This window comes from Colius striatus, chromosome 19 (genome assembly GCF_028858725.1).
Source record: "Colius striatus isolate bColStr4 chromosome 19, bColStr4.1.hap1, whole genome shotgun sequence".
Classification (NCBI taxonomy): domain Eukaryota; kingdom Metazoa; phylum Chordata; class Aves; order Coliiformes; family Coliidae; genus Colius; species Colius striatus.
In genome coordinates, this window is record NC_084777.1 from 6,773,298 (window position 1) to 6,799,337 (window position 26,040).

The window sequence follows — 26,040 nt, forward strand, 5'->3', positions numbered from 1 at the left end:
AAACAGCAAAACTGGGAGCTGTAAGTTATTGAAAAGAATTAGCAGAACTCTGATCCTTAACAATTGCTAAATCCAGAAACCAGCTACATCTCCCAGTTGTGTGCTTTGTGTTAGTTTGAGTAGGCCTTGGTGGAACAGCCTCTGATTATCACACAGCAGGGATGGTGTGTTGGCAGTGCAGTGCTCTGAGGAGCCTCCTATTTTGCAGGGGAGAGCGAGGCTGCTCTCACAGCAGTGATCTGCTGTGGGCTGTGTCTGTGAAGTGAGGCAAACCACTGTTACTCAGCTCCTCGGCAACAACACCCTTTCCTTTGCCTTCAAGGTTTTTATTGCTTACACTGGGATTGTCTCTTTCTACAGCTGGCACGGTGTGCCTGGATCTCATACGCTCTAGTTTAAATACTTTGCTTAAGGAACTTGATGCCTGCAGCTGCAGGTTTGGGCTGCAGATTGTCCCTGAAATGAATAAACACTTGGACAACAAAAAGTTGTGGCAGCAGGCACTTCAATGCACTGTGGTCTGTACCTCAGCTAACTCTCTTTCATCCTGAATCTACCATCTAATCCTAACTTTCAGCCCTAAGTCTATGTGAGCAGCTGTGGGCTCTCTCCACATCTTACACACAGGGCTTCAGGTGCATTGTGGCCTCGATGCCTGTACATTCTGGCAACATCTCACCTTCTGTCCATTGCGAGCTTTTCCAGGTGACAGCCCAGGATCCCCTTTCTGACCCTGAAATGAAAAACTTGATTTAATGACACAATGCAAGGGCCCAACCACAGGTGTGGTTCTGCTTCCACCAACCCTTCAAATTAGAAAATCATTTCATCCCCCACATCCCAAATGTACTGAAGTCTCTGGGTATAGATGTTTTGCTGGGGGTGGTTTTGGTGAGTTCTGCTGCTAAAGCAATGAGCTTTAAATAATATTTGAGAATATTAAACTGACTAAAGAAAGGATAACTGGAAGAAGGCAATGTCAGGACTTCTGATACATATCAGACAAGACAGCTGTGATTTATTCCTTGCCTACAACTATTGCCACAAAAACAATAACCAAGCCTATTACTGTGGCTAAACCACTCTTCTTAACAACTTGCTAGGTGCTGTTACTTTTTAACCATGGGGAATGGATGAAACTGTAGAGAAAGTTACACTAACTAAACACTACCAACAGACAGAGCAATTGTGAGGCTTTCAGGCTGGCAGAAGACAGACACACATTTTATCTCGAGAGGCAGTATTCCTTATTTTCCTCTTTAACAACTGTGACAAGAGAAATTACAATTGGAGACTGTGATCTTCTGACAAACACAGATTGGAATTTCAGCAACGATTGAACACCTAATTCCAGTAGATCCCTTTGAAAATCCCACTTCAAATTCTTAAAAGGTCGAAGGGTAAAATGTGCATCTAATGGGGTGAGAGAGAGAAGTAGGAAAAACTAGAAGATATTTGATGTGTGCTAAATCCTTTTGGCAAAAGAGAGGTAAGGCTTAGCACACAAAGAAGCTTAGGTCTGTATAACATCTCTTCTGGCACAGCCAGGACAGAGGTATCCCAGTATCAGTCACTGGCTATTTAACACCCTTGGGATCATAAACAAGTTGCAGCCTCTGTGTGCCACAGCAGCAGCACAGGATTCAAAATCAGATGCCAAGCACAGGACAGTTGTGAGGTTAATTAATGGCTGTCAAGTGAAGTGTCGGAGGGAAGGTGAGACCTTACAAAAGACTAATAGTATTTATTAACTAGTATTTCTCTTTAGCAGCACAAAAGTCTAGTTACAGCTAGCTGAGCAGCTTTTCCATGCAGCCTCACTGTGACTACCTTCAACACATACTTCCCACTCTGCAGAGAGTATAATTCTTCCCTTCTGCTCCTCCACCATCCACCACAAGCTGCAAGGTTCAGGGAGGGAGATTACTTGGCTATGGACTGTAGGGAGCAGTGCTGATTCAAGGCAGATGCATCTGTATGAATTCTGAATGAAGGCTTCCTGGTTTCCAAACAGTATATGAAGTCATGCAGATAATCTTGCTTTGCATGCAGCTGTTATCAGGGAAATTCTCCCACTCCTTGAGCTTCAGAGCAGTCAGTGGGTGCTACAACTGCTTGGAACAGATTAGAGCAGTCCTCAGGATCACAGGGCATTAATTTCTACTCTGCAAAATTAACTTACTGCAGCAGGTAGGCATCTATCACTCTCCCTAAATCTTGTCATGTGCCCAATATAATAGCTTTGAGCCATGTAAAGGAATACAAGCCTCTTACTCCCTGGTAAGCCCCAGATAACATTAGCAAAGACTGTACACTTTGCATCACGGTTCGGTGTTCAGCACTGCTGAGACCATCACACAGGTGGAGACTCAGCCACAAGTAGGACCCCATGTCCCTGAGGTTGATTAGAAAGATGATATCAGGTCCATGGAGAACAGATGCCTGAATGCTGAAGGCTGAAATCATGGATTAATTGCCCAGCAGTATCCACCACATGGGAATTAGCCTATGCCTTGCCCATTGCTAAGCCAGGGCACCTTGCCCACAAGCTTCTCTTCCATCCCAACTGATTGAGCACTCTACTTCATCTTGTATAGGAAGAAATTGTTTTCTTCTTTATTTTTTTTCCTTAGCTGGGAGAAGTCTAGAGCTGTGCAATTTAAACACCTCAGCTTTACAACTAATAACATTTTAAACATCAGTGAGCAAAACTGATGAGCTCCCTTGGAGCCAAACCATTCACTAAAAGGAAAATTCAATTTTTCCTAGTGCTATAAGAACAGAAGTTCATTCAGAGCAGATAACCAAGCAAACCGTACTAACACCTGGTGCCAAAAGCCTCCAGATGAGAGATGCAAACCCAGTTCTTGTAATGGCTTTCAAAAATATGCCCTGCATCTAGTCATCAGCAAAAATGGCCCTCCTGCCCTTACAGGTCACACAGCCTGTCACAGCTCTAGCCCAGCATGTGTCCACAGCCATTTAAGAGGTACTGTAATCAGTCTTTGCTAACTAGATGCAATAGCAATTTTTCAACTGCCAAAGACAACTGACAGAATGCAAGAAGATCTTCAAGTAGTTGCACACTACAAATTGCTGAGAAAAGCACCATGTGCTAAATTCTCAGGTGGCACGAGCCGGTGTAATGCCACTGAAGTCAGTGGAACCATGCCCAAGCAGATCAGCAGGAATTTGGCTCAACAGCTACATACAGCTCTGTGTAAAGGATCAACTTCTTAAGTAGAGGGAATTACAAGTGCTCAGGTCCAGTGGTGAGAACAAGGTGGACAGAATGGATTCAGAAATGTAGCAGTTGGACACAATGCTGAGGTGGTTGGATGGTGCACATAGGGAAATGGCCTAGTGCTTGATGGGGTTAGGACAAAGGCTGGACCCAATCTTAAAGGTCTCTTCCTGATGAAATGATTGTATGATTCTGTGACAAGATACATGCACAAACATGCACATCTCTACCAGCTGCAATGCCACCTCCCACCCCTCCTATGCAGCTGATTGCCTGAACTTATGAGTGCTCTGTGGATTCAGCTGATAACAATTATGCTCCTGGGTTACTTCCTAAGTGACAATGACTTAGTTTTAGTAACTGTTTCCAATGGATCTATCTGGGAAACTTTATTTTCCTTTCTTGGATTGCTTCTTTTTTCCATGGTTTTAATTGCTATCTAGAGAAGACTGAGTCCAACAGCCACTTGAAAGCTCTCAGCAAGAGAAGTTCCAGTTGGGGCTGTTCTGCTTTGTTTCCCAGGCTTAGCTTTCAAGGATCCATGATTTCAGCCATGGGCTGGGTGAGCCAAAGAGACATCAGGTACTAGGTGCAAGCTTGTCAAATCTGGTGAAGAGTAGAAGCATTTAAAACATAAAGGGGTGGAACATCACTTTTTTGTGTGTGAAGTCCACCTTCTGCGACTGGTGTAACACCAGAGAAATAAAGCTAAAGAGGGAAGTCAAAACTCTGGGCTCTGATACACATCTTCCAAAAAGTGCTTCCTAAACAAAACTCTTGCAGTCGTGGCTTGCCAGGCTCTCCCTGAGATGAGCTCATGCTCAGGCCTGGTCTGAGCCACAGCTCTCACATCACATTGCAAACTTGATACTTCTTTTGATGAAGCATCATGTAAAACAGCCTAATCCTGAAAAGGGCGACTGGAGAAAATTAGTCTTGCACAGACTGATGACATGAGATCTCTGCTGCAGGCTCTTACAGCTCTCCATCCGCTGAGGGCTTCCCTCTGCCAGAATGTGCATCAAGATGGTGGAAAAATGCTTACAGGAAGTTTTTATTTCTAGTAGGAAAATACCAAGTACAGCTTTACAGCCAAATACTGATTTCTCACAAGGCATCAGGCTAAAAGGGTTTAAAAAAAAGAAATCCTATCACATAGAAACGTGGTTTGAATCTCCAGATTGGACTATGCTGAATTTGCAAGGCTGGAAGTTAGATGAAAGAACTTTGATTTGACTTATAAAACTCAACAAGTGTGATCTGGAAGTCATTGATGGAGAATAAATGCAGAGCACTAGGATGTAGAACTTTTACAGCCTCACTTTTCAAGCCATATAACTACACTTTAGAATTTAAAACAGCTGCTGTTCACCAGCATGTCTCCAGTGCCTAATTTTTAATCACATAGAGGCAGCATGCCAAGTTTCCAGAATCTTTTTCCCAGAGCATCAATAGTGTTCATAATATCTCTGCCTACTGATGAGATCATGAAAAGGCTTCTTGCTTGTACCTTTATGTTTGGCTGAGACATCCTACAGCTTCCTCAGTAGTGGAAACCTCTATGAAACATTGCCTTTTCAAAACTTCACTTTTCTTTAGACCCAGAGAGGTGTTATAAAATAGAAATCTATTTCTGTGTAAACAATGACACCAAAACAATCCAAACCTATTTCCCAGAAACTTCACAATCTTTAGGTAACACAAAGCGTTGTACACAGGAATGAGCTGAGAATTCAAACATCTTTCTGAAGGGTTTTGCAGCACACTGGATTAGTTCCCCTCCGGAACTGCATCTGTGCTAAAGTCCCGTGTAGAGGGAGGAGGCTGGGCTGTGGGAGATGCCACTCACCTTGCAGCACTACAGCTCCCACCCAGGGGTAACGTGTACAGGAGAAAAGGGCAAAACATAGGGCTCCCGGTGCTGCAGAAGAAGGTCTGTGAGACCTCATGGGAAAGATAAGGACATCCAGAAAGAAGCAACAAGAACAGTTTGGGAAGGCTGATGGAAGAGCTGATGTTCCCAGAAGCTCTGGAGAAGGAAGGAGAGACAAAGGAGTTTCAAGAGGAGGAAAGTAAAGGAAGAAGCTGGAGGAAGGCAGAAGAAGCAGCTGTGTACTGCCAGTCTGCCCCAATGCTGTCTGGACCCAAAGGAGAAGTAGGTGGAAAAATCCAGAGAAGAGAAATGGGAAAGTAAGAAATCGGGACCTAGGGAGGCTCTGGAGTGAGAGGATTCCACTGCCCTCATCTCAACATAGCAGTCTGCTCCCCTGCACAGGCATAGCTTAAGCAGGATCCTAATTAGGCAGCCTATGAAATGAGGGAGGACCAAGAACTGAGGTACACAGCAGGGTCTCACAAGCACAGGAAAAGGCTTTGGCTGTGCTCATGGAGGGCTGGTGTACAAGCAGAGGGGAGGGGAGAAATGGCTTCAGTTACTCATCTTCTTATATGGAACAGGATAAAAAAGTAAGCTGTACTTCCTCCCCTGGGACATCCTCTGAAAGAGAAAGGCAAAAGCTCCTCACATCAGTCAATACTTACCTTCAGGCCAGGGGGTCCAGGTGAGCCAGGGTTTCCATGGGGACCTGGAGGACCCTAAAAAACACAACAAACACAAAACAGAGTCAAAATGAGGCAGTAGGCACCTGAGACAGAGCTGCAGAAAGTTGTGGGCTGTGGCCAGACCTAACAGCACAGCACCAGTACCCTGGCAGTGAGACGGCTCCAGCAGGGACCTCGCTACTGCCTTCAGAGAGGTGGAACCTGGCTGCTGGTTCCCAATTGCCTTTACAGAAGGGGATATGTGTCTGTCACCACAAGATGTGTGTCACAACACTAAGATAAGTTGGGTGCACCAAATATTCCACAACCAGGAACAGTGGGGTCAGTGGAGCCAGAGCTCTGCAAGGAGTCCCAGCAGAAAGAGATGGAGGTAGGCAGAGGGGAGAGGAAGCGTGTGGGGGTGTTAAGTTTTTTGGCCAAAATGGAAGAGAGCAGAGGTAATTGCTAAAGGGAAATTGTTCAGCTATTTGGGATGAACTCATTTCCCCTACGAGACAACCAGATTTTTGCCTTTAGAGGTTAGAGAAAGACTGGATGGCCAGACAGTCAAAAAAAGGGGGGAGCAGAAGTAAGTCCCTGTTTAAACCATTTAAATCTGGTTTTGCATCAGTCTCACAAGCTAATGACACTGTCAGAGTATCTACCTCAGATCACATACAGCAGTATCTCCTTCTACATCATATTTTAAAAGCATCCTGAATATTTTCCGAAGGCTATTTAAGGAGTTATCTGGAATAAGCAGCTAAGAATAGTTTATCCCAGGATTGTATACAGCACAGAAGATCTGTTAACCTTTCAGGCAGAAGTAAAAACAATTTAGTTCTCTTCAATACGTTCCTGGGAGATGAAACAACCTGAAGATTCAATTCCAAGGGCTTCTGTTCTGCCAAGACTCTGTGTGAGCTTTACACCACCACTAGGAGAACTTTAATGTACCCTCTAGATAGAAAGAGCACAGGGTAGGGGATAAAAAGCCACTCAGACACTTTCTCTGTAAGCTGCAGTATTTCCAATGAGCGTTTGTGCACACGTGGGGCCAAAATCTTCAGGGTCTCATTTCCAAGGAGTCACTGCAGTTAAACATGTGGCTCCCATCCGAGTTCAGTGCCCTTGCTCTCTTTTGAGAGAACATCAGTGCATGATGTCTATTCAGTTTTACTTTTACTTCACTAGAATAGAAAATAATGGCTTTTTTTATTTAGCTGTTGTATCTCAAGGTATAGACAGATGTTGAGTGCTCAGTGCTATTTCACATGTGCTGCTCTGCAGTGAGGGGCTGCTCAATTAACTTTTCAAATAGCTTTTTTGTTCCTGTTACCCAAATAACTATGTCCTGCTCTTTGTTTCCTTCCAAATATTCAGCCTGAAATTCTCTGTGAATTTCCAATGAAATTGAAACAACTTTAATTCAAATGAAGGTGTTTGATTATCAAGTCGTGTTTTGAAAACTCGTATAGGTGCTGTAACCAGAGTAATTGAGTCTTGAATTAATCTTACAAGAAAACTATGGCATCATCTGTTCACCTCATGGGGTAGGACCCTGAAACAGAGACTCAATGTACTGCTTAAGATAATTCAAGAAGCCTGTGGTAGCAAAAGCACTTCAACCCACGTCTTCCAAGTCTCAAATATGTATGAAAATTAATATTAAGTGACAGAAATCAGAACAGTAAAGTCCCTATAAAAGATGAGTTCCTAAAGAGCTTTTACACGTAAGCAATAATCTAGGTAGCTCTGAATGGGGTTCATAAATCCAGACTGCTGCTAGATTTGAGGAGGGAATTAAGCTGTTATTCAACCTTGGACTCAGGCAGTTTGGCTCAAAGCCCATTGCAGTGCAATCAGTTGAATCCGTGCTCCGCCATAGCCCAAGGCAGGCCTAAACAGTGTCAGACTGGTGAGAACAACATGGTTTGGTGTGACTTCTAGCTGTGACTGATAGTTTCCAGGAGGAAATCTGGAATGTAGGAAGCTCAGTTGACAATCAAGAGCTCCTGGATAAGAGAGTAATCACATCTCAGCAGAACCTAGCGCAGACTCTTCCACAGCTAAACCAAAGCACAGTAACAAAATCATTAAAAAGCTTGACCAAGAGGAGGGAAGAAGGGAGAAGGAATCTAGTCCCAGTATCCATCGACCAAATGTGATTATGAAAAACATAGACTCTTCACATAAGATGGAGCCTTTACCACCAAATTCAATGAGACTCATAGCATGTAATCCGGGCAAAGGAAGGTCAGAGACCCATTGTGTTCCTAAAGACCAGTGTGTTCTTATTATAGTAATAAGTGGCCACATCCTGCTGATGAAGTGACATTGGGAAGTCCGGTCTGGTACACGAGAGACTGCTGTAACCAAGTCTGGGGCTTGTGCTAGATGTTTTAAACTGCTCTCGTAGCAAAGGGCGTAGTCTGGCAGTGCTCCCAAAAATGGTAAAAAATAACTGATCTTGATGTGTTCCAACATGGTTAGCCCTGACTCTGTGATTACACCCACATTCTTGGCAGGGGAGGAAGATGCAGTGTGGTACAGTTAGATGGGCTGAGTAACGAAAGGTACAGGACAGCATCTGCCTCAGGAGCTGTTGGCAATACCAAATCAGGCAGGCCTTACAAATTAATCCATGCACCAATCTGCAAGAACCAATAACAGTCATCATGCCCCCAAGCTACCCACCCTTGTTTTATTAAACCCAGTCCAATGTTCATTCCTCCTCTCCCACTGTGCCCAGCAGAATTATCCATCTCCAACCAACGCTTCCAGAAATAGCCCTCTTTTTATAGAGCAGCAATTCAAGAGTTAATTCCTTTGTAGTTCTATACTTAATTGCTGTATTTTACTCATGTTATCCTGGATCTAATTAAATTTACCACTCATATCTAGAAATTTGGATTCTCCTAAATATGTTTATCATCAATACATTACTTTTGCTCCTATTTTCTTACACATGGGATGAGACAATGCTGAGACCACCAAATAAAAATCCCACAGCACATATTATTATTTGCATGCATGGCTGTTTACCCAGCCTCTTTGGTTCTCTCCTAACTGCTGAAACAATCCAATCTAGCAGCAAGCAAACTTAACTTGCATCTGAAACCTTCCAAGCCTTGCACCAGAAATTCCATGGAAAAATATACCATGGGATAGTAGTTGCCCAAGGCTCAATGGCACAGGGACCAGAACAATCCCTGGATGTGTTCTCCAAGTGAGAGGAGGGTTTCCCAAAGGTGACGGGTTTGTAATCTCCCTGGAATGTCTTTTACATGAATGATGCTACTTGAGAACTACACTGTACTACCCAGTTCATCCCAGTAACACGCCTGGAGAAGGGACCCTGCTCACAGAAGTGCTTTTATGTGTAATGAATGGTCCAAAGCCTGCAAAAATTAACAAAAGTGTAACTGTGCACAGCTCCCCCCATCCCTCCAGCAGTTACAAGGAGACAAATCAAATAATCTTCCAAACTCCTGCTAAATGCTAGAAAGCTTCTGCAGAGCAATGACCACTCATTCAAAACTCATTATTGTCTTGGGGTTTCACTGTGTAAAGCAACTTTTTCTTCTCCTGACCTACAGAACCCACTCTGACCTCTGGCTTGCTGAAAAATGAGCTAAATATTTGAAGTGAAGCCAAACAAACTGTTTCTTTAAACGCTTCTTTTCAGAAATTGGAAAATCTTCCTAATGGAAGGAGGATACCAGGGAACCTCTACAGCTGACTAAGTCCTTCCTTGTTTTAGGAGGGAAGCCCTGCATTTTGAAGGAAAGAGAGATTTTTTACAACCACAGACCAAATGTAGCAGGGACATGTGATACTGAAACCTTGCAATCTTTCAAGCTGCTAAGATTCACAGGAGGATGGCAAGAGCATCCCAAAGCATCAGGGTATACATACATATTCTTTTCATTCATCCATTGGGATTTCTCCTGTATTGTATCATAGAGGTTAAACAAAAGCAATCACAGCACACCAGACTCTATTCCCAGTTCTTCCTCTGACCTGTTGTGTGGACATGGGTGAAACCTTCCCCTTGTACCTGAGTTTGCTCACCTCTTAGAGAGGCAGATTCACTTCTAGTAGGATTTGGCCTTTAAAGTTTTTTGAAGGATTTTGGAAAGTTTAACCACGGCTTTATTCTTGTCCTCCTGGAAGCAAAGCCAACAATCAGACTGCTGTCTGTTACATATCTGCTTGCTGTCTCCTTCATGTAGGAGAGGAAACAGATAACCAGGGTTTTGTAACTTAGCACTCATCTGCAAGGCAGCATTTAAGACCAAGCATCATGGTTCACAGTACTTTTCTGCAGATCTGATTAAATTGTGGGTAGTTTGCTGGTCTAACTGTAGCAGTGAGGACTGCAATGAGTTACAATTTGTGATCAACATAGCTGTGCTGGCAAAAGCTCCTCATGCAGACAACACGGGAGTGAAGCTAATCAAGTCCTGAGCGAGGCAGGAACAAGCTACAATGGTGCAGAAGTTATTGCTCCGCTGGGAGCCCTTTGTTGACAGTTACTTGTCGAGCTTGTTAGCACAGCCCTGCTAGCAAAATCCAGCCTTGGCTACTGCCTCCCCACTAAACCTTGATATTTGAAGAAATGCAAAGGTTGTTTGCAGGAATGAAGTGCAACCCACGTTGCTTGCACAGAACTTGGGTTGCTGTGCATGTACCCAAGTGCTACTGTGGAAAAGCTGTGTCAGTTCATGCCCAGGAAAGTGCTTTCATATCACAAGGATGGGGATACCCTTCATTGATAAAACGGCCATTCCCTTCAAGAGGCACCTCAGATCTTACACAGACACTTTCCAAGACATATGGCACATTTGAGGAGAAGTAGGGGACAGATCTCTTGCTTATGCCTCAAATGCTTTAATGTAGGCATAAAAGCTGAAAACAATCCTGGCTAGATACAGAGAAAGAGAAGCCTGTTCCACAAAGCACACATGACCAATGCAGCAATACATATCTAGATTTGCAGAGCTCCTGAGAAAATCAGCCGTCCTTTCCAGTCACCAGAACTACTGCCTTTTTACTCTTCTCTTGGAGTCCTGCCAAGCAATAATGAGAAGAAATACCCAGCTTTCATTTGTTATATATCTCTCCCTTCATAGTGACAGAGAGTAGTGCATAGGTATAGTCAGGATCTGTCTCAATGGGTTCCTGATGTTGAGTGATAGGGTGTAAAATCAATCCCATGCTCCTAAAACAGGGACTGGCTTTTCAATTTTCAATACAACTGCCACTATCCACTTTGCTACCATAGCTTGGGTTGTGATGGAATGCTGAGATGTGTCCTACACACAACCTTGTCCGTGCTTTTACAAAGACTGGCATTTGTTACTGCAAACCAGGTGGCTTTGCTCACATGCAAGAGCAACATTCAGACCACACAGGCAAGTCTACTGATACTTATCTGCTGGAAACAAGGAGGCAGAACCATGGGATCTGCCAGCTTTTCTTACAAACTGCCACTGAGCACATTCTCACCCTCAGAGTAAAAGCTATCAGAGCTTTGGTTTTACCCTGACCAATATGGGAGAAGAAAGAGAAATAAAACAGAGACTACAGGGAATTCAAAGGAGTGGAAAAACCATGCTACATCAGCAAGAGAGCAACTTTATGGACTTCACAGCTACAGAAGTTCACGAGTCAAATGCTACCACTAGATTTTCAAATGAGGCAAGTAATTGCATTAGCATTAATAGTGTAGAAATTATGCAAGCTACAACAAGGGTGATTATGCCTCAAGCTTTAGGCCATAAACTGCCTAATGACAAGAAAAAAAATCCTTCCTTTCCCATAGCATCCAGCACTGCAACGTTGCATGCAGAATCCACCTCCTCTCTGGACCTCCACTCTGGGGCTGGAGCCCCATAGGACACCAAATGGGGCAGAGCCACGGGCTAGGCTGGTCTAAGAGTTCTGCAGCTGCTTTGTTTGAAGATCAGGCTGAGCAGAGGTAGAACATGCATTGCAGTCTCATGCAAAAATGTCTCGTGCAAAACAAAAGCAAAAGATGCAAGCACTCCCTTAAGCCTGTCTTAGTTTCTGGCAGCTCCTCTTTGCAATCAAATCCTTAAACCCCAAAGAGCCACAAGACAAAAATATTGGAAGAAACAAGTTGTAAAGTCAAAACAACTTATGCACTGAGCAGTTCTGTCTTCAGTGCTCCAGGCCAGACATTTACACAGTGACCCTTTTGCCCCCTCCCAAAATTAGCATGTCTTTGCAGAGGTCCAAGCCAAGCCAGTCTCAGCTGCGCTGAGCACTTCCTAAACTGGGAACTCTTTCCTGGGCTGATTCTCAGCACCTCTGGCAAGGACTGAACTAAAAAAATCCTCTGTTGCTTATTGTCTTTCAGAGAATCATCTTAATTACAGGATGGAGTGTGCCACAGCTGGGGAATAACACAGAAAGTTATGACGCTGCTTCCACAACACTTTTTTCTTCAGAAAACCTCAAGCTTTGGTAGTAGTGTAATTCAGATGTAGAGCTGAAGTTTGGCCATTCCCACAGTGGGCAGGGGATGCAGCTGGGGTCTCCAGGCATGTAGTCTAGTTTGAACACCAAAGGGTTGCAAAAAGTAACACCAAATGCCTCTTAAGAGCAATGAGCTGTGGTAAGAACAAACTTTCAGCTTCAATGGAGATTTGCTAAGAACTGGCAACTCCAGGCAATTTACTGGTGTGGTTGCCAGTAAGGTATTTGTAAAGAGCAGATATCAGGGCTGTAAAATGAGTCGTGCTAATGCTTCACTAAAGAACATATCTAATGTGGAACAGATTGTCCTGTCCATAAAACACGTGAGTCTGGTGCTATCTAATGTCTTACACTTATGGCCCAAAGCAATGTTCAGGTCTGTTGAAATGCATACCCAGGCTGCAGGGGGCCCTGCAGACCCTTTGTGTTTTACTGTTGTAGAAAGGAGGAGCATTTATCTTTACCAGTTACTGCAAGATCTCATGGGACTGTAATAAGTGTCCTCAGGGAATGCACAGCTTTCTAGCTCTTTGCCTTTTGGTTGTTCTTTAAAGACATTACGTGGGGTTGAGTTTTAGCCAAGTGTGTGTGAGGAAATCTCCTGCTGCTGCCAGGCCAGGATGCTGCCTGGATCACTGATCCAAATATTCCCTTCTTCCAGCCTTAAACACTTGCATCTTTTGATTCCCAAACCACACCAGTTCAGTGCTCAGGAAATGGGCTCCATGACTGTACCTTGTGGGACAGCACCATGCTACCATGAAAATCGTGCCAGCAGTTAACTGTATCCAGACCAGGCAAGGTGCCCAGCTTTGGGAGACTACTTCTGCAGCTAGGCCAAGGCAGAAAGCCTTGCTCACAGCTAGCTGCAGCACTCAGCACCAGATGTTTCCTCAGCATAGCACTCAATGTTCAAAGATCTGCATCAAGATTTAATGTGGGGAGGAATAAATTCAAGAATTTGCAAAGGGTCTTTTATAACAGCTAAGATATTTTGCTCTAGATCTTGAAAAAGGAGTCAGAGAGCATGCTTCAGTCTGGGGAACATAAAAGCTCACCTTTGTGTGTTGAGTTCTTGGTCCTAGACCATGGTCTCACTAGAGAAAGCATAGTTAAGAGTGAAGGACCTCAAAGGAAGCAATTTGGGAAGCTGAAGTGTGTGAAGGACAGAAAAAAAAAGAGCAGCCAAAGCTAATATTCAGCACTGGGTTGGCAAGAGGAATGGATATTGGAAACAGAAGGGTGAGCTCTGTCTGTCTCATTTGACAGCCGTTTAGAGACATACATCCCCAGCCCTTGCTCATGCCAAACCTTAGCTCAGGGAGGCTGTAAATCATCAGTGTGTTCTCCTGAAAACCTGTAACAGGGAATGAGAGAAAGGAAGAAGGCCAGATCCCAACAGTGGGACTTGAAGCAGCCATTAGTCACCCACAGGAACACACAACAGCTTTTGGAACAGTAGGACAGGCAGATACAAGCAGAATCCTAGAACCATTTTGGTTGGAAGAGACCTTTAAGATCACTGAGTCCAGCCTTTGGAACACAAATAGATATGAAGTAGGAATAGAGAGACATTTTTAAGTTACTTACTCGGGAACCTCTCTTGCCAGGTGGTCCTGGTAAGCCTGGCAGGCCTGGTGGACCCTAGAAAAATAAAAATAAGCTTTAAAGACAGTTCTATAACAGGATGATGCCCCTGACAGTGTTTCAGACAGACTCATAATACAATAATTTGGAAAAGACCTGAGAAGAAGGGCCAGTTATAACACCACAGCCAGAATTTCCCTTCAACTTACGCTATTGCACAACAACATCTGCAGAAGCATATATTTCCATAGAGCAGACACAAAGTTCACATCTTTCTGCTGTGTACCACATTTCCATGATCACAGCTGTGTTTCATGCTTCCACTTTCCTGGACTTGTGCTGTAACACAGGGGTAATATAACTGTCTCTCAGCTTTGGAGATTCCTGCTACGTGCTACCACACAACAGAAGCAATGTGTTAGCACCTTGGCGAGGGAAGAGCATTGTGTGTTGTAATATATGTCAGCTGAGGATGTAGAGTTCTTGGTATTGTAGGTTCTTACATGAATTACAACATAATTGCATCCCAGCACTTCATATTTTAAAGCTCTGTGCTATGAAATGTAATTGAATTGGTGTCAGTGTTGGAAATTCTTATACACGGCTCTGTAACATAGGAGAGGTCAACTCATACATGTCAGAGCAATAGTGGGGGTTCTTGGAAGATGATGAGAACAAAGTGGAGATATCAGACAGCCAGCTGTGCACTGATCTGAAACAGGTTAGGAAAAAATACTTAACTAATGAGGTTTGAACTCCTTTGAATTTATTCATATCTTTATTCCTTTCTTTCAATGGACTGGAGAGTTCAGATTTCTGGAGAGCCATTTGCAACTCCTAATAACTCCTTGAAACAAACTTCTTTTCCTCCAAGACAAACATGTCTAACAAGAATAACTGGTAATTAAAGCATCTCCCAGAGGATTTATATTCTAGTAGCTTGTTAAAAAAGACAAGTTTTCATTGCATCCAGGAGAGAGAGATCCAGGGCAGTAGACTGAAGGATATCTGGAAGGCAGCCTGAGCTCTCCAGCTGTGTGATGGACTCCTGCAGGTCCCAGGAGCAATGCTCCGTGGGGAAGGTGAGTATATGGCATTGAGCAGATGCAACATGAGCCCTGTGGCCGCTCTCAGGTCCCAACACAGCTTCGCTCCGTTCCCATTGGGTCATCTCAGTAGGCCCTCACATGCTCCATTGCCCCAAGCTGCAAGGCTGTTGCTGCTGAAGGATTGCCAGGCAGAACTGCTCAGGTTCTGCAGTGTATTACTGGCTCTGAGGAAGAGTGAGAAGTTCATGACCTCTAATGCAGTTTTCAGGAGTTGTCAAGTGTGTGACTGAGTAACAAAAGTAAACCCTGGAGATCCCTACTCTAAATCTCATGCCCAGGGTAAGTTTTTGAACAGAGAAAATTTTCCTGAAGCATACAGGTAACTGATGAATAAATACTCCCCTAATATTCCCGAGCTTCCTATACATAAGCAGCAAATCAATTTGTACAAAAGTGATCTCTTAAAAAGGACATCCAGCCAAACTTTGTACAGAAGGAAAAAATCAGGGGAGGATTAAGCAAAGCCCAGGGTAGGTCTCTGTGCTACTATTTGTCAGGACAATGTATGAACCATACCTTCTTTTTTCCACTGCATTTTTTTTCTATCTGTAGCATGTGTGACAGGAAAAGGATTGATTTAAAAGTCTGAGAGCCTACACAGCATAGAATAGTTAATGTCCTACACTGAGACACACAGGGATGGACTTCTACCACTGTATAACGCACTGCTCCTACCCAGCACCACTGCCTGTCCTGAAGATCTCCAGCCCCTATAGCCTGGGACACTCCAACTGACCCCTTTGCAAGTTGCTTATTGCTGGTTGACACAGTATTACTGGTCCTTGTATTAACAACCCTCATTGATACAGCTGACCCTTATTTTGGCAATATACACAGCATTTTAACCTGCCATTATGCCAGCTCAGGGCCCCATGCATAATGCAATTATACAGCTGTGCAATAGACTCATGATTGTTGGTTTTTTTAAGCCTCATGTATAATTGTGCTCCAGAATCCAAGCTTTTATTAAAAAAATCCCCTTGCCCTTTTAGTTGGGAAGATAACTATCAAAACATGAATCCAATGCAACGGATGCAGTGATGGTTAATAGTGTTTATCAAAGACTAAATTAAGTCCTTAATCTCCTCTCCATCAAAACCCATCCCATTCACTCCTAGAAGAAGTAAAAGAGAAGATGAAACTGTTGAGAACTGTGTTCCCTATGTACCAAAAATGAGATGACCTTTCCTACTTTCCTGCAAACAGCAGCTGCAGTTGTACTTGGCCACTTGAGTAATAACCTCCTCCAAAAATGTGGGCTGTTCAGAATAAATGGCAGCTAACATAAAATTGAGGAGAGAGTTAATACCTGCACTAGAGTGGGAATATTGAGTAAAGTGAAAGGTATCAAGCTGGAACAACACAGAAAGAGTAGTATGTAATTCAAGATACTAGCCACTATGGTAATTGTGACCACATATACATTAGAAGCAAACCAAGGTTGAAGAGGACTGTGGTAGATAGATGAACATGAGTTGCTATGAAATATGACATACTACAAGACCACCTTCTAGCTTCTCACATGGTTCCTTGGCCCTTGGATTAGACATGTACTATGAGTCATTTCTCTTTTGCCACATACATATACTTCTGGATCATCCAGTGGAAGTTCTCAAATGTGAGGCCTACGCCTGACAACTGGATTTGCCTAGGGAGTGCAATACTAAAATACAAAGCAAAATGCACATCCAGAGAGGCAGCCAGAGAGGAATAAGACTGGATCAGGGCCCAGCTACTTACAGATGATGGATTCAGTCCCATTTAGAACATAAGGCTCCAAGACATGGAGAGTAAGAGGTGTCTATCAATGAGCCATCACACAGTTTATAGGATCATGGAATTGCTTTTGTTGGAAAAGCCCTTGAAGCTGCTGCAGTCCCAGCCCTCCCCGCACCGTGCCCCATCCACCACTAACCCCTGGCCCTCAGCACCTCAGCTCCAGGGCTTTGGGATCCCTCCAGGGCTGGGGACACCCCAGCTCCCTGGGCAGCCTGGCACAGGGGCTGACAACCCTCTCACGGAAAAAGTTCTGCCTCATCTCCAATCTAAACCTCCCCTGGAGCAATTTGAGACCATTTCTTCCTGTCTTATGACTCCTTACTTGGGAGATCCAAGTAGATAGGACCCATTTGAGGCAGTCATAAAGAGTGCTCATGTCTCCCCTCAGCCTCATCTTCTCCAGGCTAAACATCCTCAGCTGCTCCTCATAAGACTTGTTCTCCAGACCCTTCATCAGCTTCACCAGTTGCTAAGAGTCAGCCTGGAGGTAGCACCCCTGTAGTCCTTACACTCACCAGTGAAAACTTCACCCTTACCCACATTGCAGGGGTGCAAGGAAGAGTTAAATTACCTCACAGAGCCTGTATGGACCGTTCCATTATACCCTTGAAAGCATCCCTGGGGAATGCCATAGGAAGCAGTGGGAAGTGCTCTGAGAAGCTGGAAGGTTTCTGTTTCCTGGCAGCTGGAGGAAGGTGTCACATCTCCCACTGCACAGAAACCTCACGAGATTGCAAAGCTGACAGCTTCCTGCAGCAAGCTACTGTTCCTAGCACTTGGGCTCTTGTCTCCCTGGCTTCTTGCCTACTCCCTTCTGCAAACTGATGGCAGAGAACACACGCCCTGTTATCACACAGAGTAAAATCAGAGATCAAGGAGAAACATACCAGAAGCAGATACTCTCTCTTCTCAAGCCAAACAGCTGAATTGTTAACCAGCCTGAACAGTTCTGTGAAGCAGCTAATGGCAGCCACATAAAAGTTTAACCCTTCTCAGTTTCCCACGGTAGCATTAGCAACGACGACTGATCCCACCAAATGATTATAGGATTTATTCTAAGCTGCTGCTGGGAAACTTCCTGGCGCAAAAGGGACTTTTTTCTCTTAGCTTTTTGAGCTTCAAATTTCAAATAGAAAATTAAGCTAAGTTGTCTGAAAGGGAAATACATCAGACCCTGAGGACAAGAGAAATCTCACCATTTCCTCTTGCTGCTGAGATCAGCTAATTTATACCTCTGTCTCTCCCACATCACGACCCTCCTCACACTGCTTCCTCTGCCTGCAGCAATGCCACTGGGAGCTAGGTGCCTTCAGATCTCTAAAACTGAGCATGGCTGAACTTGTTCTGAGAGGGCTTCAAGAAAAGCATAATCAGTACAGGAGCTGGTGCCGCTGATTTGGGAAAACAACTCACTGCCTTTTGAATGACTGCTGAATCAACTTGCTCAGATGGCAAAGTATTCCTGGAATCGTTTCTCCAGGAGCAAGCACTCAGCACAGTTGCAACTAGCCAACAGTTCAGCTCATATTCCAATGCACCCAGGGACTGATACATTTTACAGCCTCTCCCATGTTCTTCTGCCTCCCCTGCTCTGTCCCTGCTCAGCATTAGAGGCACAGTTCTCCTTTATCTCAGAAACGGTTGTGTTTCAGAGGTGGGCATCCACCATAAAGACTGAAGAGAGAATATTCTTCTTTCTGAGATGCTAATGCATGTGGTAAAACCAACTTGAAAGGGAGTTAATACATCAAAAGCTTCTCACTTTGGCATCAAGTTCTGAGCAATGACGTTGCCCCTGCAGATAAAGAACCTGTCTTGTTTTCTTCCTGGAGGAGGTGGAGGCATATTTCATATGTAAAGCCACCACCACAAACCCACCGTTTAGTCTTGTATGTCTGGAAAGCATCTGCATGGAGAGGCTGAGCAGCTACAGGGGCAGCTCTAGAATTAAAAATCCCCTGCTCAGGAGAACGGAAGAGGAGGATATTTAATCTTTACAAGACAATATCAGCCTCTCTTCACCTCACTGTCCTTCCCAGGCACTGCACAGAGAGGAAGACGGGACCTAAACTAAAACCCAGCTTGAAGTGCTGCCTATAACAAATCGGTGTGTTTTCTCAGGAAGAAGAAATCCAGCCCTTTGGTTACTTTCTTCTCCAAGGCAAGCTTATCATATTAAATATGAACACATCTGGGTTTTAAAAGAAAAAACCCTCATAATTCTGGCAGGAGCTGGGCTGCTGGTGGCAAGCCAGTCTTGTAATACGATTTCCGCAATAGACACAGATGTTTATTCTGGGTCTGTACAACACCTATCACGGAAAAGTCCTTGTCCACAACTGGATTCCTAATAGAGTGGCAGCACAATACATAACAAAATATTAGTATTCCAGCTTGATGAAAGCAGCTTTTCAATAGGGACATTTCAGGAACATTCTCTGCATGGGATGCTTCAGACTCTTGAGCAATCTCAGACCTTGGAAGGAAGTCTGAAGGGGTGTTACAAAACAAAGGGATTCCATACTCTGTCACTCACCTTCTATTTTTAAAGATCTATAAGAATACCTGTATATATTTACACAACACATCCCTATGTCCTTTGCAGTGCATTTATCTCAGTCACACTTTCAACTACTGCTTTTCAAAATGAACTTTGTTTCACTCAAATAGAGCTGCCTGATACTTAGTCATTTGCCTGCAAAAAAACTTCCCTTTGGGGATAGTTCTGGATAAATTAGCAAAAAAGTTATGATCCAACTATGTGAGTGAGGTTGAAGCTTTTCCCATGTATTATACAAAGCATGCAATCTCTCTCTTTTTTTTTGTTAATATGACTCATTCATTAAGAGACATTCAAACACATTGTGTGTTCCCTAATTTATCATAGGCTGTCAGCTTGAGTAGCCTTTTCTGGTATAAGGAAGACTAGGAATAGGCACTTCATATTTTATCAGCATTCCCAATCACCTCTCTCTCCCCTACCCACTGATTGAATTGGCAGGGATTGCTGCTTTATGAGAGAAGCTGGGCTCCAAGACAAACTGCTCACGCAGAAGATGGCAGCTGGAGCAGTCTAGACTGGGGACGCGCTCAGAAACACATCTGCCTTTGAAAGGAGAAGGCTGCCTGCCAGAGCCATGCCTCACCTCTGCCTGGGCCACTGCCACTAGGCTGCAAACCTGGGGCTCCTGTCTTTGCCCCACACTGCCTGCCCAAGGACTCCTTCAAATCCGATTCTCTAGGAGTCGTTTGGAACATGCTCCCTCCTCCTTCCCCTCCCTGCTCCTTTTGTGTTACTTAGTGCCTCCACAGTCTCAGTGAACTCACTCTGCTCTTCTGCACTTTCAGCATCAGGTATGGTTTTCTTGCTCTAAAAATAGCTCTCTGACACTCATCAAAAGAGTAAATACAATGATTTATCTTTAAGGACCAAAAAGCTATGGAATTAGAGGCTTCTTATATAGGACAAGGAAGGTCCTATTTGGAGTAAACTGAGAAAAAACAGATAGACCCCAATTGCACCAGGGCAATGAAAGTGCTGCAGCTTTACCACATTACACAGAGCATGTGCATCTCAGCAGGCAGTACTGATGGTCAGAGCTACAGCCCCCAGACCTCCCCATCAACCTTGCTGCAGGTAATCAAATGGTACCCCTCCACTGAAGGGTTCAATCACCTACCACACCATGGCCCTGCAAGGGTCGAAGGGCTTCACATGCTGGCAAAAAAATGCTTGGTTTTGAATAGATATTTCTCTTTTGTGGATGCCCAAGCCTCTCGCAGCCGTGTGCCGGGGTCATGCTGCTCTGCAGGCTGAGCGCAGGCCTGCTTGGCCCTGTGCAGGGCTGGGAATGAAGCTCAGCAGAGGTGCTGCAGGCAGCCATGGGGATGATTCAGAGGGATGTTTGCCAGCTGCTGAGTCAGTGCTGCCTTACTGACTTAGCATCATGTTTGGGTGTTCTTTTTGCTATTTCCCCCCCTCCAAAAGAAACGTAGAGCTGAGATCCCACATGCTTGTGGTTATTAATGGTTCCCAAGAAATTTTTCTTTTTTAAGAGCATATCCTCCTTCCTGCTCTGGGTTTGCCCAGCAAACCCAACATTCCTGAGGAATTAATGCTGTGCCATTAGTTGCATGTGGGATGCAGCGTCTCCATTTCCTGTTGCGCAGCACTGTGATGGTCTTTCAGGACACATTAATCTATGAAGGATGCTGCCTTTTATTGCTTGGTGAACAAAACCTTTTAGCCCCTTGCCTGCACTCCTCTAAGCATGTGGACACCTTCCTCAGTTGTGGGGACGAGGCCCTTCTGCACAGCTAGGATTATACCACAGTTATTTTGGTAGCATTCACAAAGCCAGAACTGAACCACGGCTGTCATTCATGGCCTGATTTTGGGATGATCGGGATAAAAGATGGTCCTTTGCTCTAAGTGGAGGCTGGACAGGCTGGGGACTGCTGACTACCATTCTATCCTTGCCCATAAGTCATTGCCACAGTGGCCTCAATCCTTGTTGAAAAGGTAGAATGCAGTTTCCGTGTACACAGCTCTCTGGCCGGAGTAACAATCTTCTTGAAGAGACCTTGTGTGAAGCAATACAGCTGGGAAAACTAATCAATCATCTTATCCTTCCATCCGTGTGCCAGACCCTATGAATGACGTTCCCAGCCCACAACCTGCCCTGTGGAGGGAAAGCGCTGGGCTGCGATATCACACAGCAGAGCAGGAAGGGCTGTACTGACCTCATCTGAAACGTCTGCCCAACAGCAACAGGACGGTGCCAGGTGATTACTCAAGCATGGAGCATTTATCAGCACTTGTTCTGAAACATGCTTGTCTGGCCATAGAAGTGCTACATTAATTTTTCAATATGTCATCTCCATTCCAGTCTTTTCTCCTCTTTCCCTTCCCACGTCAGAGACATCCAACAAAGTATGGTAGAGAGATCTTCGAGTGAGTCAGGAGCTATCAAGCACCACACAGCAGCCAGCTCCAACCAAGACATAACCTTTCCCTTCCCAAGTACTAACTTTGTTTCCAGCAGTCACAAAGGATAAGGCCAGACAGAGCCTCAAAGTATTCTCCTTTCCCTTAGTTCTGGACTCTAGTTTTTCTCAGACAGGATGGAAAAATCCCGCCACCTCGTCCCTCAGCCCTCCACAGCCTGAACCGGTTTCTTTGCTATGAATCACAAGCTGAGAGGGATTTTCCACTCTAGTTCAATAATAAGCTCTTCACATTAGAGGGGAAAATAGGGGCTTGGAACTTGATTACCCTTATGACACTTGCAGGGCAAGAAGGTAGAAAAGACCAAGATTTCATTGGGCTCAGAAGTCACAATTGCTGATTTTTTCCTCCATGAAACACAGAAGACTGCCCAAAGATAAAATCCCTGAGACTTATTTTGTCTACTCATGAATTTAACAAAACTTTCCAAATAGAAAGACTCCATCAGGGATGCCTGCCTGTAAAGTCAGGCAGAAGTACAGAGCCGCCTGTGCTGCATCCCCTGCCCTGGGCAGCATCTTCATCAGCAATGGGAACCTTTAAACAGAACTCCATGAACAGAAACCTCTCTTTGAACTGAAACCTTCATGACTCCTCCTCACCCAAATTACAAGGTGAGAAATCACCACACTGTTTCCAAACGACAGGCAGGAAATGCAGACCATTGAGGGCTTAGGGACACACAGCCATTGCACTTTAGGTTTTACCTGCAACAATACACAGCACATCTGCAGACACAAGTGCTGTTGACTGTGTTTCTTAAACCACTTTCAGTATTTCCACTGTAAATCCTTCTTCCACTATTTTAAGAAGTCAGCTGTAAAAATTTGCTCTAGGCTGGAACTTGGCAACCAAAGACTCTGTCTGGGAGAGACTCATTTTACATGTACAACCCCTTCTCATATACACAATATAGCAAAAGCCTTGGGTTGGAACACGAAGTTGGCCAATTAAAAGATGCTGTTTGCATTATTGCATTTAAAAAACTGAAAAAAAGCAGCTAGCAGACAATTAGTGTGGCCTGACTGCTTTTAGCATTACAAAATGTGTATATACTTTTATGATGGCCAAGATATACACCCTGAGAGTGGTTATTGTGTGTGGAATGCAGTAGTTAAATTTATAAAGGAAACTCTTTACACGTTTTAAGTGAGAGCTCTGAGCAACAGAGAAATAAATTAACTTACACCACAAAAATAGAAGAGAGCTTGTTTAAAAAAAAATCCTGAAGCAATGTCTGTACTTGCATTTTCTGAACAAGGGCACTTTTCTGGAAATGTGAATTTCAGGTAGAAAACAGATAATTAACCAGTATTAAGAAACAGTTAATTTGTGACATATTTTTGAAGCACTCTGGTTTTCTTTGGAAGGCAATTGGCAGTCCTGACCTCTTGGCCCTGAGAAAAAACAGGAGTGTGGAACTGAGCCCCAGCCTTTTAACCATCAACTTGTAGGAAGGAAGGTGGGGATTCTCCCCCCTCCCCCCCTTTTTTGTCTTTTCTTAAATCTAACATTAAGCAGCAACTTTAATCACACAATTTAAGGGGCATCCACTGTCACAGAGCCCTGGAGTTTACACAGAGGTATATGCTAAAATTGCCATGATCAGTAATGTTATAGTGCTTGGCTGCTATTCCAAGTTGTCACACCCTTCTAAGCTTTATACAAACCCTTGTAGGTTATGGTCTGAGCTGTGACCAGGAACAGTTAGCATTAAGAGCTTGAACTTACCTGAGGTCCTCTCTCTCCTTTCACTCCTGGATATCCCAGTAAAAAAGGAAATGGAGTAGGTCCAAGGAGGTCAAAGATTTGATATCCATCAGTCGCCGCCGGGGTTGTGAGGTTGAAGGCCTGTGCCCTGGCTCTGGAGACGGGACGGGCAGACCCCAGGGGTGGTTTGGTGTACACCAGAGGGATGTTACTGGGATCCACTTTTCTGGTGGGGGACGGCATGTGCTTCTTTGGAATGGGCCCGTTGCTTGGGTTCTCCGGGGTTTGCTTTAGGGTGACAACGTGGACATTGCTGGTTGTGTTATCAGTCATCCTCCTCACTGGCTTCAGGGTACTGGGTGCTTCAGAGGGCTCAGTGGTGGGTTTTTGGTCGATTTTCTTTTTGGTCTCTTGCTTGGACTCCTTCCTGTTGGCCATGGTGGGGCTCTGGGTTGTTGCTCTGGGTGGTACCTTTTTGGCAGTGGGAAGGGGAGTTTTCTCCGTGCGTGTGCTGGGAGTGGGCCGAGACACCCTGAGGCTCGTCACCGTCCCCCGAAGGACTGAATGGGTGGGTGGCTGTCTTTCGGTACTCAATGGAACAGGAGATGGGGCCACTGTGACTTTTGTGGCTTTGGTTGTCAGTCTTGGCAGTGAAGGTGGGGATGATGCCAATGCAACAGCTGTTGCACCTGAACCTCGAGCCTTGAGGGGTGCAGTGACCCTGCCAAACTCCAAGGATGGGGCAGCAGTGGTCAGGTTTCTCAGACCCTGCAGCGAGGGCTCCATGTGGTGTAGGGTACTCAGGGAGGCACTGGGATCCCTGGGCAGGAGGGGGATGAGGGGGGGAAGGTTTGGCCGGTAGGTATCTGCTTGCCTGCACTGTTTTTTCAGGTATTTACAGTAATGATGAGCTGCCTTGGCGGAAGGATAAATATCAAACTGGCAGATAGCTCCTTCAAACTGCACGGAGTGCTGGTTTATCTTCCCAAAGAGGAAAGATCCATGTGGATCCAATGCCTCGTCCTTTTTAAAATGCAAATCCGCATGTACTCTGCGCTTCCCACAAGAAGTAAATAAAGTGACTGTCTGGCCACGGATATTGATGGCCAGATTGTGCCACTGGCCATCGTGGACATTGTAATCAAAATATACAGAGCGCTTGTGGCCCACATATACTATGATCTTCCCAGGCACAAACTGGACCCCCAGTTGCAGTTTTTTCTTTTTGCTCTTGACAGCAAAGAGAAAAGCACTGTTGATGCGGTGGGAGCAGAGGCTCAGCACTAAGAGCAGGTCAGTGCTGGAGCTTGCAGGGAGGATGGTGCTGACTGGTGCTTCAACACGTGCTCGCTGAGTGAAGATGACCCCTGATTTGAAAGGAATGACTCCTTGAGGAACTGTACGTGATGAGGACCATCCGCCTGATGGCCTTTTCCCTGACAGGCCCAGTCTTTGAAGAACATCCACATCTGAAAGGGAAGCACAAAGAAAATGTGAGGTGTTGGGCAACCCAAGGGCTGGATGGGTATTGGGAGGCTCAAACCAGTCCATGCAAAAAAGCAACAGGATGCAGGAAACCCAAACCATTCTCTCACATAAATGTATTCAAATGATTGGAGAGCAGGTAGCTCTTCACATGTCATGTCAGGAGCAGTGTGTGCTCAACATGATCACCAGCAAAAGCCAGAATGCATCAGCTCCACAGTGGATCTGTCTAGCTATCCCATTTCACCACAGTACAGCTCCACATGTTCTGGAGGGAACTGAGCTCACTACAAGGAAATTTCCCACTGAGCACCAATAGTCCACTTCTCTGGGATTTAATTCCGAGTACTGACCACACAGCTGGAAAGGAATTTGAACAACAGACTAAGCTGGGATTGCAAAATTTTATATCCCCAGAGGGCAAGTAACAGAACTTTCAAAGGGAGTAAAAGCCTTGTAGTATCTGTCTCTCTCCAAATTAGTAAGAAGCAGCTTTTGATCTCTGAGACTCAGGAGAGTTTAAGGAAGCAAAGGTGCCTCCCAGCATGAAAAAGTGCACCTAGATTTCACTGAACCACTTAAGGTTCTCAATAGCAGTACTTTTTCTTTCCCAGAGGATCATCTTACAGCCTTAAATTATTTTAATAGGTTGGAGGAACCAGATTTGGTTTATGAAGAGCTGAGAAAGTAGTTAAGGTTGCCACTGAGACTGCAGCATTTGTCACCTAGGGTCTAGCTGCCTTGCTCAAGACAGGAGAAGAGGGACTGATGTCCAGAGGCATCTATCTTTCTCCATCAACTCCACAAGAATACTTTAATGGACAGATATACAGAAACCTTTGGTCTCTGGCCCCAAGGTCTAACAGGAGTCACACACAGCTCAGAGTCCAAGGCAAATTAGCAGGCAACAGCAACCCAAACTGGAGCCAGCTGGCGGCAGTCTCGGCTGAAATACTTCGCTGGGGAAGACATCGAGGTCTATATGAGAAAAGCCTGGAAAGGTAAATCTACCCAGACCTGAAAGAGATGCTCTTGCACCCAGAAGCTTGTTCTCTTACTCCAACTTGAACATT

General features: G+C 44.7%; 1 protein-coding gene across 1 annotated transcript in view; it reads right to left on the minus strand.

Moving 5' to 3' along the window:
- The window catches only part of COL27A1 (collagen type XXVII alpha 1 chain), a 154,816-nt gene that overhangs the window by 115,847 nt on the left and 12,929 nt on the right, over positions 1 to 26,040 (minus strand). Inside the window, exons 3-6 of the mRNA XM_062011295.1 lie at positions 23,504 to 24,951; positions 13,880 to 13,933; positions 5,786 to 5,839; positions 680 to 733 (exon numbers count right to left, since the gene is read on the minus strand). Coding sequence (XP_061867279.1) covers positions 680 to 733; positions 5,786 to 5,839; positions 13,880 to 13,933; positions 23,504 to 24,951 — 1,610 coding nt within the window. The remainder of the gene's footprint in view (positions 1 to 679; positions 734 to 5,785; positions 5,840 to 13,879; positions 13,934 to 23,503; positions 24,952 to 26,040) is intronic.